We start from the raw sequence: 18115 nt of genomic DNA on the forward strand, positions 1-18115 counted from the left end.
GCCATCGAGTCGCAGGCAACTCATAGCGACCTATGAAGGAGAGTCCTCAACACTTGTGCGTCTCTCATCCTCTCTCCAGGTTCATAGAGTTTCTGTACACAAGCTATTATGGATGTTGGTGCCACTCCTGCTTCTCTATCTCTATCTCTCTCACATCCTTGTCGGTAGAAATGTAAAATGGAAAACTGGCAGTTTCTGAAACAAAGAAAAACAAAAAAAACCAAAAAACAAACACACACTTATCATACAACCCAGTAATTATACTCTTGCAAATCTATTCCAGAAGAAGAAATATTTACAACTACACAAAGATCTTTATTTAGATGTTCATACTTCAGTTCTGAAATAGAAACAACCCAAACACCCTGTCAATAGATGAATGGTTACATAAACTGCACCTAGACCAAAAAGCTGTTGTCTGAATGAAGCTACAGAACACTGGATTATTTAAAATCAAGAAAGGTGTGTATTAGGGCTGTATCTGTTCTCTATACTGATTGACTCTGTTATGCTGAACAAATTATTCGAGAAGCTGAACTATATGAAGAATGTGGCATCAGGATTGGAAAGTCTCATTAACAACTGAGCTATGCAGATAACACAACCTTGTTTACTGAAGTGAAGAGGACTTGGAGCACTTGCTACAGATGATCAAAGACTACAGTCTTCAATATAAATCACCTCTCAATATCAAGAAAACAAAAATCGTTACCACTAGATCAATAGGCAATATTATGACAGTTGGAGAAAATACCAGAGTTGCCAAAAATTTCATCTTATTTGGATCCACAATCAACCTTCTTGATACCAGGAGTCAAGGAATCAAAAGACTTGTTACACTGGGTAAATCTGCTATTAAGGACCTCTCTAACTGCTTAAAGAGCAACAATGTTAAAGTTTATGTGCATGTGATGCAAGCCTAAGTCTTTTTAATTACTTTCTACACATCTCAAAGTTGGATGAATAAGGATGAAGAATCTATGCCTTTGAATCGTGGTGTTGGAGAAGAGCACTGAATGCTCATGGATGGCCAAAAGAACAAACGGAATCTGTCTGCGAGAAGGTACAACCAGAATGCTCCTTACAGACAAGGGCGGTGAAACTTCACCTCTGATACTCTGGGCGTGTCGTTAGGAGAGGCCAGTCTTGGCTGGTCCGAGTGCAGTGGAGGCCACAACTAATTGATCACAGTCAGTTACAGGAGAGGCCAGTCTTTGGAAAAAAGGGACTGGTCACCAAGAGAAGCCTCTCAGCCAGATGGACTGACACTGTTACTGTATGTCAGCAATAATGAGGATGGAACAAGACAGGACAAGGTTCAGATCTGTTGATGAGAGTGGCTGTGAGTTGTAGAAGACTCGATGGCACTTACTAGCAGCAATAGCTGTATCACAGACTATAACTTAACAACAAAAAAGAGTAACTATCAATACACAGTTTGGATGCATCTCAAGGACATGATACTGCGTGAAAAAGCTCATCACAAAAGGTCACATACTGTATTATTTATTTATATGATAGTCCTGAACCGACAAAATTAGAAAGAGGCTGAACTCATCACTGGTTTTCAGGGATTAGGAGAGGGCAGTGGCTATTACCAGAAAGGGTCATAGAATGAGGGAGACCTTTGTGATGCTGAAACAGCTGGACCTTAACTGTGGTGTTCATATATATATATCCATGAACATGAAAACATTGTATAAAACTACTTATACATTGCACAAATGCCAACTTTTTCGTTTTAATCCTATACTATAGTTATGTAAGATATAATTATTTGGGGAAGCAGGGTGAAAGATATTTGAGACCTCGCTGCACTATTTTTGCAACTTCCTATAAATCTATAATTATGTCAAAATGCAAGTTCTCAAAAAGGATATAGGATTATAAAGTCCAGCTCTTAAAAACAACAAATTCAGTAGATGAACTAAAAGGTAAAAGATGATGCTATTTTTCAGAAGGTAGAGCAAGAGGAGGAAATAGAAAAATGAGGGAAAAAGTTGAGAAAAGTGAAGGACCAGTGATACAGGTGTAATATTGGAATAATGAGTCAGAGAGAGAGGGTAGGAAAAAACAGGAGAAAATAAAAAGTATTTCCAACATAGAATGACATGAGTTTCTGAGGCCCAGAAACTGAGTGAAAATGGAATCACAGCAAGGCGTATCTTTGTGAAATGTCACAGCATCCAGGAGAAAGAAAAAGTTCGCTAAGTTTACAGAAGGGAGGAAAAACAAAAATGCAGGAACCCCGTGGTTTTGGACTTGGCCACAGCAGTGCCGGATATTCTGTTTTACACTGGATGATGCTGTGTCAATTAAGTCAACAAACAATGTTTCCAACACGCTTATGATTTCCAACCAAAAATTCTGTATTTAGCCTAATGTGTAAGCAAATCCAAGAGGAGAATAAAAACATTTTTATATGCATCTAATATTTTAGATCCATGCCTTCCCTTTGCATGCATTCTTGAGAAGTCACTGGAAATGGAGTTCCACCAAAACAAACCTCACCTCTTTGTCCAAGGCATTACCTTACAAGGCGTCCCGCTTCTTTGCCCCGTCTTCTCCTTAACACCTTCTCTTTCTCCCATATGCCTCACCTCTTTAATGGCATCTGGTGTAGCTGTCAGGTGCCAATGCACCAATTTTGACAAAGAGCAGCCCAATGCAAAACTGCCTCATAAGTTTTTCTGTGCTAAAAGTGAGAAGGACTTGAAATACTTGCTAACAGCCTTTAATAAGGATTGCATCTCAACATCAAGAAAACAAAAATTCTCACCACTGAACCAATAAAGCAGCATCATAACAGATGGAGCAATGATTCAAACTGTCAATCATTTCATCCTACTTGGATCTACAACCAACACTCCCTGGAATGGGTAGACAGGAAATCAGGCGACATACTGCACTGGGCAAGTCTGCTATCAAGGACCTCTCCAAATTACTACAGAGTGAAGATGTCAGTTTGAAGACTAAGGTGCACCTGATTCAGGCCATGGTGTTTTCAGTCACTTGTTAGGTATCTGACAGTTAGACAATGAATGAGAAAGACAAATGAATTGATGCCTTTGAGTTGTGGTTTTGGAGAAGAGTACATAGACTGCCAAAAGAACAAACAGATATATCTTAGAGAAAGTGCAACCATAAATGCTTACTGGAGGCAAAGATGATGAAACTTCATCTCACATACTTTTCAATGTTGTTAGGAGAGGTACTAGTCCTTGGTAGAGATACCATGTTTGGAAACATGGAGGGTCGGAGAAAGAGAGGAAGGCTCCATGAGGTGAATTGATATACAGTGACTGCAGCAACGGGCTCAAGTGTGTCAGAGATGATAAGGTTGGTACAGGAGAGGACAGGGTCACTATAAGCAACATGAGACTCAGTGACACCTAAAAACAATAACAACAATCTTCACAGCAGCAGGGCATCAGGTCTTCTTCTCGTGGGACCACGAGAGGTCTGTATCATAATTAAAGAGCTGTGGTAAAGAGTTGTGCTGCCAACCCAAAGGAACACAGATCAAATTCACCAGCTGCTTTGCGGAAGAGGAACAAACAATCTCCTCCCAAGCAAATTACTGCCTCTTAAAACCCAATGGAATGTCAGCTATAAGTCAGTTCTAACTCAATGATATGTAACAAAAATAACAACATACTAACAACCACCTACTCTCCCTGTCTCCACAAATCCACTCACCACTATGTGGCTACAGATTCATGCCTAGGAATCTGGTCATGTCACTCTCTTACTCACAACTCTTCAAAAGTGTCTCAACCAGCAGGCAAGATAAATATGTGGCTGTCAAACTGTCATCCTCCACACCTTAACCTCTGCTTTGTAAATTGCGGCTCTGTCCTGCTGTCCACTGGCCTGATTCATGGCAACCCCATGCAAAGTGGAATGCAAAGCACCTATACTGCTTCATGTCCACAGTCACTTGAAGGTCAGGTCATGGAGAAGGTTCTCACTGGTTTAGTTTCAGAAGTTCACCACCAGGTCTTCTTTACTAGTTCATTTTAGTATGTGGAAGGGCCACTGAAACCTGATTAGCTTTATAGCAACACACAAACTCCACTAGCAAGCTGTGCTGGTGCATAAGAGGTGCTGGTCAGAAATCTAACTTTAGTCTTCCACATGGACTTGAGAATTTTTTCGCTGCACCACCAGGCCCCACTCCCTCCCCTGGCAGACATTACTAATCAATTCTGGACCTCTCCCTGCACAGCACTCATCCACCAGAAGACGAAGCAATGCGCAAGTCCAGTTACTATAAAAGTTAAGACCTTTAGCAAGGCAGAGTCCCTTCGGGTCTTTACTACCGTCTTTCTAGATTACTAGAGCCTTTAATAAAGTCTTTGTAAATCCTTACAAGGCGGCAGTGTTGCAGTGGTGAAGCGGTCAGCTGGGACCCACCATACAAACAGTGCTATGGAGCTGACCCTACAGGACAGAGCAGAACTGTTCTGTAAGGTTTGCCAATGCTGCAATTTTGTGTTAGAAATGAGTTACAGTTTATAAAACAAATTGTTTTTTCCATTCAACCATGCATACATAATTCTCTTACTTTAACTGAATTCCCCACATTGTGAATAGCGACTTCCTCCTTCCTCTCGGGGATTCTGTTTTCATTCATTCTTCCACCCTACCCTTTCTTGCCTTCCAGCTTTATCCTTGGGTAAATGCTGACCTTTTGATCCTGTATTGATTCTTGATTGGTTGATTATTCTAAAGAGTGGGTACGTCGAGGAGGTCACCGCTGACCTTACAGGCTCAGTTTCTGGCTCAAAGCTGAGTCACCAGTATGAGTTTAGTTCCTGGTTCAAAAGGTGGCAAAGGGCTACAGTCTTGATGGCTCTCTATCAGGTTATCATGTCCAGACATATTTATGAATCTGAATTTTGTTGTTAATTTTTCTCCTCAACAGCCCAGTGCCTGTGCAAAGGTCCCTTTTAGCATTGTCCACAATGGTATCTGGGTACCATCTAGTTCTTCCGGTCCCAGGGCCACAGAGGTTAAGGTTTATATGGTCCATCAGGCTTCTATGCAGCTTTAAATTTTTTTCACTCTTCTTTGCTGAGACAGAGAGACCGATAGCTAGCTGCCCCTTATACGGTCTAATTTCAAGCTTTCAAAGGTCCAGTTGGCAGTCATCAAAGTAGAGGGAAGAGCATTGTCTTTGTGGCTGTTATACCACTTGACTTTGATGTCCCCAGAGACTCTGCTTCTGAGGGTCTCTGAAAATCTTCACAGGAGCAACGGTCTTATCTTTTCCCACAGAAGGATTTGCACTGTTAATCTTTTGGTAAGCTGCCCAATGCTTCATCCACTATACCACCAAAGGTCCTCCGCTTCACTGACAGGCTCTCATGAAGATTACTGTTGTTATTGTGCACTGTTGAGTCAATAGTGTCTTAGGCAATCCTTAAGCAGAGTATCCCTGCAGCATCTGTGGCATAGATGGCTATGTGTTGGCCTGCAAACTCCAAGATCATCAGTTCAAACACACTAGCTTCTCTGCAGACAAGACGGAACATTCTGCTCCCGTTAAGCCTTGGTAATGGAGGGTCATTGGCTTGACTCAACAGAAGTTGGTAGAAATCTTTATGGGATGGTGTCTTGGTGGTGTGATGCTAAAGCATTGGCTTGAATAAAACCCCTAATTGCTCTGAGTAACAGACCTAGCAATCTGATTATAGCCCAGGAAACCCTCTGGGGCAGATCTACCCTGTCCTACAGAGTCACTAAGGGTCAGAATCCAGTTGATGGCACCCAGGGAACCATTCAGATTCCATTATTCCCCTCCAAGTTTCACACCTCCTTTCCTTTATTCAGCCTGCCAGCTCTACTCCTGATGTCTTCTCCTTGCTGGCAACCTCTTCATTTCCAGCCATCTGCAGGAGTTGTGGAGTATTTACATCCATCTTTCTTCAAGAATGTCACACTCCTTGTTCTCAAGTGCTTGGTCCTCAAAATCCTACTTAGGGATCTCTCTCACTAGACTGAACTCATTAAAGGCCTTTTCTTCCACCCTTTTTTGCTAGCATCGACTGTATAAGGGAGCTAGGCTGAGCACAGGAAGGGTGAAATAAGAGAGGAAAAGGTCTTGGAGACACACATATTTGCTTCTTACCTGGTAAAACTAACTTACTACGCTGCTGAGAGTTGGACAATGCATAAAGATGGCAGAAGAAATGATGCCTTTGAGTTGCGGGGTTAAGAGTACCGAATATCCCATGGACTGCTACAAGAACAAGCAAGTCTGTCTCGCAGAGAGTGCAGTCAGAGTGCTCCTTGGAGGCAAGGGTGGTCTTTGTCTCACTTAGGGAATGTTGCTAGGAGAGGCTCTTCCTTGGGAGAGGGACATCATGCTCAGAAATGTCAGCCAAAGAGAGTTAGTCCCTCAAGCTGATGGACGGACCCAGAGACTGCGCACAGGACAGGATTCCGATCTGCAGTTCATGGTGTAGCAACAGTAACACGGCATGTAACAACGACGTCCCATCTCGTCCCACTGTTGTCAAGGCCCGGGGCTGCCCGCGGGCTTGCTCTGATTGCCCTGCACTCCTCCCACGGTCCCTGCTCGCTGGGACACCGGGTGAGCGGAAGCTCCCTGCGGGCAGCGCTGTCCCGACAACCAGCCGCCCCGCCGCCCAGGCCCGCCCGGCGCCCCGCCTCCGCCCCCGGCCCGCTTCCCGCCCTCCCGGAAGTCGCGGGCCGCTCTGCCCTCCCACGTGCGGCCTTTTCCGGTCCGCCCGCCCCCCGCCAGCTCCCCGGCCCGGCGCTGACCCTCACCTCGGGGTTCCCAATGTGCCTCCGGACAGACATGTTCTCTCCAACCGACCACGCTCGGGGTTCTAGCCTCCCCGGCTGCCTCCAGTCCTGGCCTCCTCCCCCCTCAGCACGCACTCAGCCACCTCGCTAGAACCTGGCTTCCGATTGGCCTGACCTGGCCGGCAGGCCAATGGCGACCCCGTTTACTATCGGATGCAGGGTCGAAGAAGCGCGCGCTTCGGCTCAATGGTTGCCTGGGGCAACGGGGGACGCCAGCCGTTTGTGCTTCGGGGGAACCCGCCGCTCCAGCCGCCTTTGCGCGGCAAGAGGAGCGCGGAGAGGGGGCGGGGAGGGAATGAGCCACGTTCCCGGCCGACGTGCGGCGCGGACATGGCACAAGACCCCTTTCTCCCTTTTTAAACTCACTTTAACCAAACATGTGGGCGACTTCTTCCACAATAGACAGCGCGAGATGGGACCAAGTTATTCACCGGGAATGGAAGTGTGTGGTTTGTTATTTTCAAGTTAATATGCAAATTATGCAAAATAGCATGTGCAAATACAATAATTGTTGCCTTAAAAGCTTTTAGACAAGCTAGAGAACGGCGGCACTAATTGCAAAGCACACACGACGTTCTGTGATTCATCATTCATTTAACAAATATTTAATAAGCACCTTATGAAAAAAGCTGTCGTACGGCTTGTGGAGGATGGGAGGATGACTAAAACTCAATCCCGTTGTCATGGAAACCATTGTGACTCCTGCCACCAGCCACCACCTGTTCTTATTTGAGATCTGAAAATTAAGTCCTAGCACCTTTACAAAACAATTACACACACAGTTGGACTTGGCTCCTAAATGTCCTACCAAATCCATCAAAATTATTATTTCTTTTTGAATAGGAACAACGAAATAATCCTTTGTCCTCCAGATTTTTCCAGAAATGCATAAAGGCTACCCTGAGTTGTTCTTATTCTTTGATTCGTTACTTGTGAATAGCATACATCTGAGTGTCTGCAGAGTCTATCTAAAGACCCATTCAGCATCCTGGTCACACTTGTCTCTGTCCTCTCAGACCTTTAAACACCTAGTCTTTGGGGCACACCTTGAACATGTCACCCAGAGCTGCTTGACCTCCGTAATGTAGAGTTCTGGCCACCACTGACTGTTCACTCTCGAATGCCTACTGAGCCTTGTCCTAACATCTTGAGGGATCTCCAGCCTTTTGACTCCTGGAAATTTTCAGTCTCTCCCCAGTCCACCAGAATTACAGTAAGAAAAGATGTAATAAAATTCTTAACCATAGAACAAATTCCAACTCAACTACAGGACAAAGTTCTAAAGCTGTACAGAAACAGTGTCACATCTTTCTCTCTTGGCTGGTGGGTTCAAACCACCAACCTTTTCTGTTAGCAATCAGTGCCTTAAACATTGTGCCACTGGGATTCTTTAGAAAAGATATGTTGTTGTTGTTGTTGTTGTTGTTGCGTGCCATCAAGTCAGAACTGATCCTTTAGTGGGTTTTCAGAGGCAGTAAATTGCAAGAAAAGAGATTACTCATTTTCCCTCTGCAGAGCAGCTGGTGGATTCAAACCATATGCCTTTGGAATTGCAACACAGCTTCTTACCACTGTTGTTGTTGTTGTGTGCCATCGAGTTGCCTCCGACTCATAGCAACCCTATGTATAGCCCTAAATCCTGCTCTATGCTGTGCCAATCTTAATGTCTCTGACACACCTACCCCCGTTACCCCAGTCACTGAATCAATCCATCTTATCAAGGGTCTTCCTGTGCTGCACTGTCCCTCCATCCTCCCAAGAATGACGTCCCTCTCCAAGGACTGATTCCGTCTTGCAACATGTCCAAAGTATCTCAGATGAAACTTAAGAATCCTTGGCTCAAAGGAGCAGCCTGGTCTCACCCTCTCTACGATGAACCTAGCAATCCACGGTAGATTCAATACTCTTCTCCAGCACCACAGCTCAAAGGCATCAATTCTCCTTCTATCATCCCTAGTTAATTGTCCAGCTTTCTGATGCATAGCAAGTAATTGCAAAGACTATGGCCTGAGTCACATGCACTTTAGTCTCCAGACTGACATCATTGTTCTTCAGTACTTTGGCGAGGTCTCTGACAGCAGACTTACCCAGTGCAATTCCTGGCTGTTGATACAAAGAATGTTGATTGTGGAGTCAAGCAAACTAAAGCTGATAACAATCTCAATCTTTTCACCATCTTACTGTTAGGCCACCAGAGCTTCCCCAAAAAGGTTGTTGTTAGGTACCATTGAGTACAACGTCAAAGTGACCCTATGAACAATGATCTGAATCCTGTCCTATCCTGTGCCATCCTCATCAGCTCTGATACACTTGAGCCCATTGCTATAGGCACATATCACTCCATCTTGATGGGGGTGCACCCAGCATGCTCCTTGGAGTTAAAAATGGCAAAGCTTTGTCTCCCATACTTGGACATGTTGCTTGCTAGGAGAGGCTCAGAAAAGAAAAGGTTTTCTTGGAAAAGAAAATATTTAGGAGATGCAAAATATTGGCAGGGGAGTGGGGAGGAGGATTTTTATTACTTCCACTATATTCTTGGTATAACTTAGGGGTGAGGAAAGAAGAAATCCTTGGTAAAGTAAACAGAAGAAAGGAGAGAGAAAGATAATTAGGACCTAAGAGAGGGAGAAATTGAAAACATTTTGTAAATTAAATTCCTTTCTTATATACATTGTATAATTTTTATGTGAGGCTAATGAGGGATAAGGCATCAAGGATAGTTGTAATTTTTCTGGTTTAGGAAACTGACTAAAGTGGATGATAATGCTGGAAGTCAACAAGTGACAAGTCAAAAGACTAGTAAGTACAAGACCCCAACACTCTGTTCAACTACCATTCTTCTCTGCCTTCACTCCTTTGTATTGTTTGCCTTTTGTTCCAGATGGCATAACAATATCAAGTTTATTTGTCTAAATAGTTACTTCCTGTTATGGATTGAATTGTTTCTCCTCAAAATATGTAACAAATCCTAACCCTAAACTAGTGGCTATGATGAGGTAGTATTAGTGTGCCTTAAATTCATATTTAAGATATGAAAGGGCAGAGTAAGCCAAGACAGAGAAAGATAGGTGCCAGGGCACAAAAAGATCTCCAAGGAATCAAGGAACAGAAGCTAGAACGAGAAACTTCCCCTGAAGTTGACAACAGATGGAAAGTCTTCCCTCTGAACCAATAATCTCAGTTCAGATTTCTAGATCCTCCTGTTTGAGCAACTGCCTCAGCAAATGTGCTGAAGGGTCATGACATCAACAGGCACCTCCCAAAGTGTGAGAAAATGAACATAGAGCACTGGATAACTACGATGCTGTGCTTTTCAAATATGGGCTGTGGATGAGACATTAGAGATATTCAGAAATGGGGATTCTTGGAGCCAATGATCAGAGATGTGATAAGAACTTGTCATTTTAGTATGTATTTCTCTCCTTGAATCTGTGCAGGCATCCAAAAGCAATATTTGAAGAGATTGTTCCAGAAAAACAAACCCCCCCTTAAAGTGGCTCTTTAACATAGTAGTTCCTTTTGGGGAGTCCTTTTGGAGCTTGCTAGCTCTGGTGGCCTAGTAGTAAAGGAGTGGAGCTGCTGTCCTGAAGTCATGAGGTTTGAATTCACCAGCTGTTCCACAAGAGAAAAATGGTCAGTCTCCTACTTTAGTGATTTCAGTCTGCTGGAGGGTCAGCTATGAATTGGTTCCAACTAGACTGTACTTAATAACAGCCTACCATGGGATGCTAGAAGAGCATCAAGTCTATCTTAGAAGTATAGCGTACATATTCAATGTTCGCTCCTTTGAAGCAAGGATAGAGGGACCAGTCTCTGCCAAAAGACATACTTGGTAAAGCAGAAAGTCAACAAAAGGATTAAGAGCCTCAAGAAGATCGGTTGGCAAGGTAGCTACCGTGATGGACTCAAACAGAACAAGAATTGTGAACATGGTATAATAGGTGAGGTTTTATTCCGTTATTCCATCATTATGAGCTGGCACAGATTCCACAACCCTTAAAAACAACATCTTTGATTGGGATTTAAAAAAAAAAAAGCATTTGCCCTAATATGAAAAGAAGGTAAATGGCACAAAATTATAATTCATAAAAAAAAACCCCAATTCAATGAACATGAAGAAATGTCTAATCATCAAAGAAATACAAAGCATCTAATTTTTCAGCTAATACTTGGGCATTTTTTGTCTTTTTCTTTCTATTTTTAATAATAAGCTTCAGTGGTGAGTACTGATTCTCAAAACTATCATGAGTAGACATTGATGGTGTGAATAGAAGGAAGTATGACCACTTGCCAAGTTCATGGAGAGGGAGCATCAAGGAGCCTTCAGACCTGAATTTTTAAAACCTTCTTCCTAGGAAAATAATCAGAAAAGTGCACAAAGATTATGTCCAAAAATGTCTCCTAGAATCCTTTTTTGTAATAATAAAACATTGCAACAGCCTAAGTGATTGTGAATAAGTGAATAATTAAGACACGGTCCTTTTTTAAAAAAGAATATTATAAAATTACTTAAAAATATGCTTCTAGGAATAATCGAAGGCAATGGGGAACTATTCATGTTAAAGTAAAAAAAACAGAAAAACAACTTCATATACAATCTCTCCCTGATTTTCAAGGGGAAAAAAAATATAGAGATCTATTCATAAGAACAATTGAGGGGAAATGTGTAAAATTCAAAGCAGCTTTGGATTATGGGGCAGGGTTGTTTGTTTCAATTGCAATACCTTTGTGTATTTTGCCAATTTTCTTCAGTGAATAGGAATTAAGGTCCAACTTTGAAAATTAACATTTTTCTCCCAAGAAATAGAAAACCTGATACCGACTTCAGCGGGGAAACTGTGGCCTTTGTCTGGGCCGGTTCAGACCGGCCTGAATCTCCTGTAATTTCCTCTGTGAAGTGCTTCACTCCCCTGTTCCTTGGCAGAAAAAGACTCTCCAGGCACTTGAGTGAGAGCTTTGCAATCAGAGTCGTGATTGCGAAGAGCCTCAAGCTTTGTTTGGAAGAGAAGAAGTTCTGATTCTTTTCTTTAAAAGTTCCTATTTCTACTGATTAATCTTAGTTTTCCATGAGCCTAGAAGTGCCCTTGTGAACTTCCATTTGTTTGAGGTCTTCGTTTTAACCCTGTGTGGGTTTAAAACAGCTTTTCATTTCTGTAGCGTTGGTGGGAGTCCCACACAGGAGGTGTGACTTGATTTGAAGATACTTAATTTTTAGGTAATCATGTGCATGATCATAGGATAGATAAGGTGGCCTTCCTTTGGCCCAATACCCTCAGAACCCTCCACCTGAACTCCTTATTTTGTCCTGGCTCCCACTCTGCAGCAGGGCTCTCGATCTGTATCAGCCCAAGGCCTCAAGTCTGGCCTCCTGGTCCCAGGCCAACTTCCTCCCCTCAGACCTGTCTCATGATGTAGCTTCTCAGAAATGGACCTTGGCTCCCTTCCTTGGCTGCATTTACCCTCATTCCTCGAAGGACATGTGCTTCCAGATGCTGAAGGAAACAATTTAGCCCGATCCAGTCCAATGTGAGGTTCTTCCTTTGAGCTCCAGAAAATGAACTGCACTCAGGAACAGTGAATGCACAGACAGGCCTTCTGCCACAGGGTGCAGAAGTTCTTGTAATTCAGGTAGCAACCTGGTGCCATCCGACCTCATAGTGAAACAAGAAAAATTACAGTTTGACACTTTGCTAAAAAATTTAATCTCCCTCATAGAAATCAAAGACAGTGTTTGTGTTGCATAGCAACCAAATATCTTGACATACAGAGTTGGAAACAACAGGGGCCCTGGTCAAAGATGATAGACAATTGTGTTGCTCTCCACAGTCCTGGCAATAATCCAATCTCTACTAACAGGTTTCTGAAAGGGTTCTATATGCCTCTTCCAAGTCTTCCATTTCAAGACTTGGGCCTATAATTTTTTCCAGTCAGGCTATTGTTCCAAGCAATCATATTTTGCGAGTTTTGATCCATAAGAATTTTGCTTCCTAGGCCATGACTGACCTGAATCAAATCTATTCAAAGGCCTGATACACAGTTTCACTTTTGGCAGAACACTGTAGAAAAGATAGCAGCACTAGGTATGTCTAAGAAGAAAGCAGTTGCATTTTTAGTAATTCCTAAAGGTTGACTGTAGGCTAGAATATCAATTTAGAATAAATGGAACCTCTATATATGAGGGGGGTTTGCATTCACTTACAAGCGTTTCTCTTGGTCTTCCATGGGATACTTCGAAGAAAGATTGGGGACAGCACAAAAGACCAAATAAATAGTGTTACCCCTTATAGAACAAGAGTGACTGGCTGCTGCTGAGAGACATGCACCAAATACCACCTGCTTCCTCAGATGGTTTTCTTATCAAAACAAAAGCCTTAAATCACTAGAAGCTCCACAAAACCAAAAGCCAACATCATTCTCACGGGAGAGAAAATAAAGGCATTCCCTTTGAGAACAAGAACAAGGCAAGGATGCTCACTATCACCTCTCCTGTTCAATATTGTATTGGAAGTCTTAGTGGTAGCAATAAGACAACAGAAGGAAATAAGAGGTATCCAAACTGGCAAAAAGAAAGTAAAAATCTCTATATGTAGATGATATGATAGTATACTTAGAAAACCCTAAAGACTCAGCAAAACAAGCCCCTACTGGACATAGCTGACCAATTCAGCAAAGTGGCAGGATACAAGATCAACATACAAAAATCAATTGGATTTCTCTATTGTGACAAAGAGAATACAGAAATGGAGTTAAGTAAAGCAATACTCATCACAATAACTAACTACACGATTAAATACTTGGGAATAAATTTAACTAGAAACACAAAAGACCTATTAAGAGGAACCAAGATAGTAGTGGCCACAGAAATAATGTAAGGAGCTACAGGAATAGCAAGCTGCATAGAAACGGGCCACCATGGCCCTCTACAGTTCTGCTTACTGATAATTGAACATTTAAATAGTTGATTGATCTCATGATGTTGAGCCTCAATCCATATTGAAGACCAGTAATCAACTGATTTCCAAAGAAGAGTGGGTGAGTCCTGCTGCTCCCAGCCCCCCACTGCCAAGCCCACACCACTACTGCAGCTCCATGAGGCTCCCACAGCCAGACCCAAGGGATACCCTCACCTGGGATAGACAGCACGCACTGGGCCCTGAAGCTGGTGCAGCAGAGCCTCCCCACTGCCCAAGAATAGACTTGTTTGGGGAAGATTCCTCAGAACCAAGATGGTGACAGCAGGAGATGCGGTGTGGTGAGCAGGAGGCCTGGCACGGCGCATTGAAGCAGGCAACACAACTTAAATATGTCCAAACAGCCAAACAGTTGACTGCTGGCCATTAGTATGGAATGGAACTCAACATCAGGAGGAAAGGGATTCTTAGGGGAACATGGATGAGTCCCGCTTCCTCCCTCTGCCTGCCAAGCCAATGCTGCTGCCACCCCATGTGGCTGCCATGGCCGGGGCCCATGGGTCTCCTAGCCCAGACTGGGCAGTGAGTGTTGGGTCCCACAGCCAGTGTGGTGGAGTCCCTGTGCAGCTTGCAAGCCACAGGCCCCCAGTGCAGAAGCAGGGGGCGGTGGTGATGGCAGCAGTGACAGTGCCATGGAACATGGGAAGTGAAGGTCTTAATAAGAGAAAGTATCTCCCTGTCAGTGAAGATTTCCTTGGACAGGCCAGAGAAGAAGATAATCAACACAATGGATTGATAAGGGTCACTATGACAGATGGCAGATATCCTCACTACACCATATCTTTTGATCTCTTGACTACTGCTGCCAAGAACTGTTTAGACTTAGGGAGGATCTGTTCACCACTCTCAAATCCCCTTCTCCATTTATGAAGGGGAAGGGCAGTGATGTCTACTTCAAATTACAGTCTGACCACTTGGTGGGAGGGGAGGGGTGTAATGGTGGTGGTGCCAGAACTGGGGGCACTGCCTCTGGCCATGGTTGTCAGTGAGTCACAGGGTCCAGACCTGAGGTGGGGGGGACTTTGGTAGGAGGGTGTGCTGCCCAGCCCCTGGAGTATGTCACCCAGCCCTCAGGGTGTGCCTTTCAGACCCTGGGGTGAGCCATTTGGCCCTCAGGGTGATCCATTCGGCCCTCAGGTTCTGCCATCCAACCCCTGGAAAGAGCCTTCAGGTTGTTGGAGAAACCTGCCTAGTATATACAGAGAATTTTATCTAGGCCATTTTCTCCCACCTTTCCCCCCAGTACACCTGTAAGCCACACCTCCAAAGCCCTTCTATTTGTAACTCACAAGTTTGTTCTCTCTAGGTTTACTCCCTTTCCTATAGGTAACCTTAACACTGAGTTTTACTCCAGACCTGAACCCTGAACCCAGTTTCAGAGACAAAAGGTAAATGTAACCTCCAGCTAAGGAAGCAAAGGAGGATGGAGCCTCAGGGTTCAGCCAGTCATCCCCACTGGACCCACCTTGGCAAATACTTTGCAGTTCAGAAGGCAGAAAACATCAGGAAAATATCCTCTAACAGAACAAGAAGGCAAGGAGTTTCAACCCAGGACCACCAGTAAAGTGTTAAAGTGGACTCCCCTTCCCCCTTCACATCAAAGACCTTGCTCAGCATGAAGAAGCCAGAGAGTCTGTGCCCCACTCCCAAATGAGAAACCCACAAGTGAATAAGACAATTTCTTTCTTTTTTTTTTAAATTAAACACCATTGGACTAGGCTCACCATTACCCTGTCTCTTCTGGTCCCCATTGGATCTTTCTCATTTCTTCACCTACTCCCCCCTGCCCACCAAATTGTGCAGCCCTGCAATTTCATTCTCTCCCATCCTCACCCTTCTACTCCCAACCCTCACCACCTTGTATCCCCATACAGGTTTTTCATAATAAATTTTAAAAAGAAGAGAGGGGAAAGGCCTGTTAAAAAATTACAAAACATTACTATAAGAAACAAAAAGAGACCTGGAGAAATGGAAGAATATACCATGCTCATGGATAGGAAGACTCAATATTGAGAAAATGACAATTCTACCAAAGACAATATACAAGTTCAATGCAATCCCAATACAAATACCAATTCCATTCTTCAATGAGATGGAAAAGACAATTTCCAATTTCATCTGGAGACCCCAAACAAGCAAAACACTTCTGAAAAAAGACAAACAAAGTAGGAGGTATCTCACTCCCTGATCTCAAATCCTACTACACAGCTGTGGTGGTCAAGATAGCATAGTACAGATATAGTGACAGACATGCTAATCAATGGAATAGAATTGAGAACCCAGAAATTAGCTTATCTACCTATGGTCAACTGATTTTTGGCAAGGAGATGAAATCAGTCAAGTGGGGAAACAAAAGCCTCTTTAACAAATTGTTCTGACAAAATTTGAAAACTATCTGCAGAAAACTCAAGCAAGACCCAAACATCACACCATACACAAAAACCAACTCAAAGTGAATCAAGGACCTAGGACTAAAACCAAGCACTATAAACTTTATCAGAGAAAAGCTTTCAAGAACTCTAGAAACCCTAATCCACAACATGAACAATCTTCTAAACATCCTGAAAACCTTATAACCAAGACGGAATAAAATAGAGGAATGGCATCTTCTAAGAATCATATTCCTGTGAACATAAAAAAAAACAACTTCCAACAGGGTGAAAAGAAAAGCCACAGACTGGGAAAAATATTTGGTAATGATATGTCTGATAAGGGACTTATATCTAGAATTTATAGAATACTCGAGTGCCTCAACAAGATAAGGTAAACAACCCAAATGCAAAATGAACACAGCATATGAATGGACACTTCACCAAAGAAGACATTAAGATGGTCAACAAACACATGAAGAAATGTTCAAAATCTCTAGCTCTAAGAGAGATGCAAATCAAAACAGCTATGAGATATCATCTCATCCCAGTAGCAATAAAACTGTTTAACAGAGCAGCAAACAACAAATGCTGGTGAGGTTGTGGAGAAATTGGAACCCTTATTCTTCATAAGTGGGAATGTAAAATGATGTAACCACTAAGGACGGAAATATGGCACTTTCTTAAAAAGTTGGAAATAGAAATTCCATTTGATCCAGCAACTCGACTAGTAGGAATATACCCAAAAGAAACCAAAGCTTCCATCCAAACAGATACATGCTCATCCATGTTTATTGCTGCATTGATCACAATAGCAAAGAGATGGAAACAACCCAAGTGCCCATCAGCAATTGAATGAATAGAATAGCTGTTGTATATTCATACAATGGAATACTAGACAGCACTGAAAAACAAGGAACTCATAACATATACAAAATGGGAGACTCTGGAGGACATTATGTGAGTAAAATATCTCAGTCACAAAAGGACAAATGTTGTATAATGCTCCTGTTATAAAACAGGATTGACATTGGGGGTTGGGAAGAAACTAAGAAAAGAGGGGATATATCACAAAGACTGCATTGGAACAGATGAGGGAACAAATTGTTTAAATGGAATAGATGATTAGGCATTATTTGCATGACAACAGTCCAGAATAAGAGGTGCATAGCAAAGTGGACCAGAGGAGGAAAAAATTGTGCAACAATGAATGAATGGAAATCCAAGTTTTCTGTAAACTTTCGTTAAAATCACAATAACAAATTATATAAAAAAATAATCACTAGACACTCCCTCTGTGGTACAGATAGTTTGTGTTCTACTGCTAACCTGAAGTTTGGTGGTTTGAACCCACCCGTGATGCCATGAAAGATAGGCCTAGAGATCTGCTTCTATAAAGATTTCAATCAAGAAAATCCCATGAAGCTCAGTTCTCTGTCACATTTAAGGAAGAGACTCAAGCACATAAGGTTAGGATCTTTGTAAGTCGATGGGGAGGAGTACCAAACCTCTTGGGCTTTACGTACAGAATAATGATAAGAATATATCAAACTTCCGGATAATAACGATACAAGAGAGAAGGCAAACAGGGACATGTTTCTAAGTGCTAAAATAAAGGAAAAAGAGAGGGACATGATTTTAAGCCAAGAAAGAAAGAAAGGAAAGAAAGAAAGGAAAGAAAGGAAAGAAAGGAAAGAAAGGAAAGAAAGGAAAGAAAGGAAAGAAAGGAAAGAAAGGAAAGAAAGGAAAGAAAGAAAGAAAGAAAGAAAGAAAGAAAGAAAGAAAGAAAGAAAGAAAGAAAGAAAGAAAGAAATGCTTTTAACAGACATGCCACAAATACAAGCTGACCATTCAGAGAGCAGCAATGAAAAATCACAACCACCCCAGAGCAATACTCTTTCTGTACTGATAAAGATTGTATTCTTCCTCAAAATTGTCAAG

At 42.6% G+C, this 18115-nt stretch overlaps 1 protein-coding gene across 1 annotated transcript in view; it reads right to left on the bottom strand.

The window, feature by feature from the left end:
- Positions 1-6864, bottom strand: part of CEP41 (centrosomal protein 41kDa) — a 70116-nt gene extending 63252 nt beyond the window's left edge. The window contains exon 1 of the mRNA XM_006887197.1: positions 6796-6864. Coding sequence (XP_006887259.1) covers positions 6796-6828 — 33 coding nt within the window. The 5' untranslated portion in view covers positions 6829-6864. The remainder of the gene's footprint in view (positions 1-6795) is intronic.
- Between the last annotated feature and the right edge of the window lie 11251 nt (positions 6865-18115).

The sequence above is a fragment of the Elephantulus edwardii genome, unplaced genomic scaffold (assembly GCF_000299155.1).
Source record: "Elephantulus edwardii isolate Elephantulus edwardi_28Jun2011 unplaced genomic scaffold, EleEdw1.0 scaffold00055, whole genome shotgun sequence".
NCBI classification, from domain to species: Eukaryota; Metazoa; Chordata; class Mammalia; order Macroscelidea; family Macroscelididae; genus Elephantulus; species Elephantulus edwardii.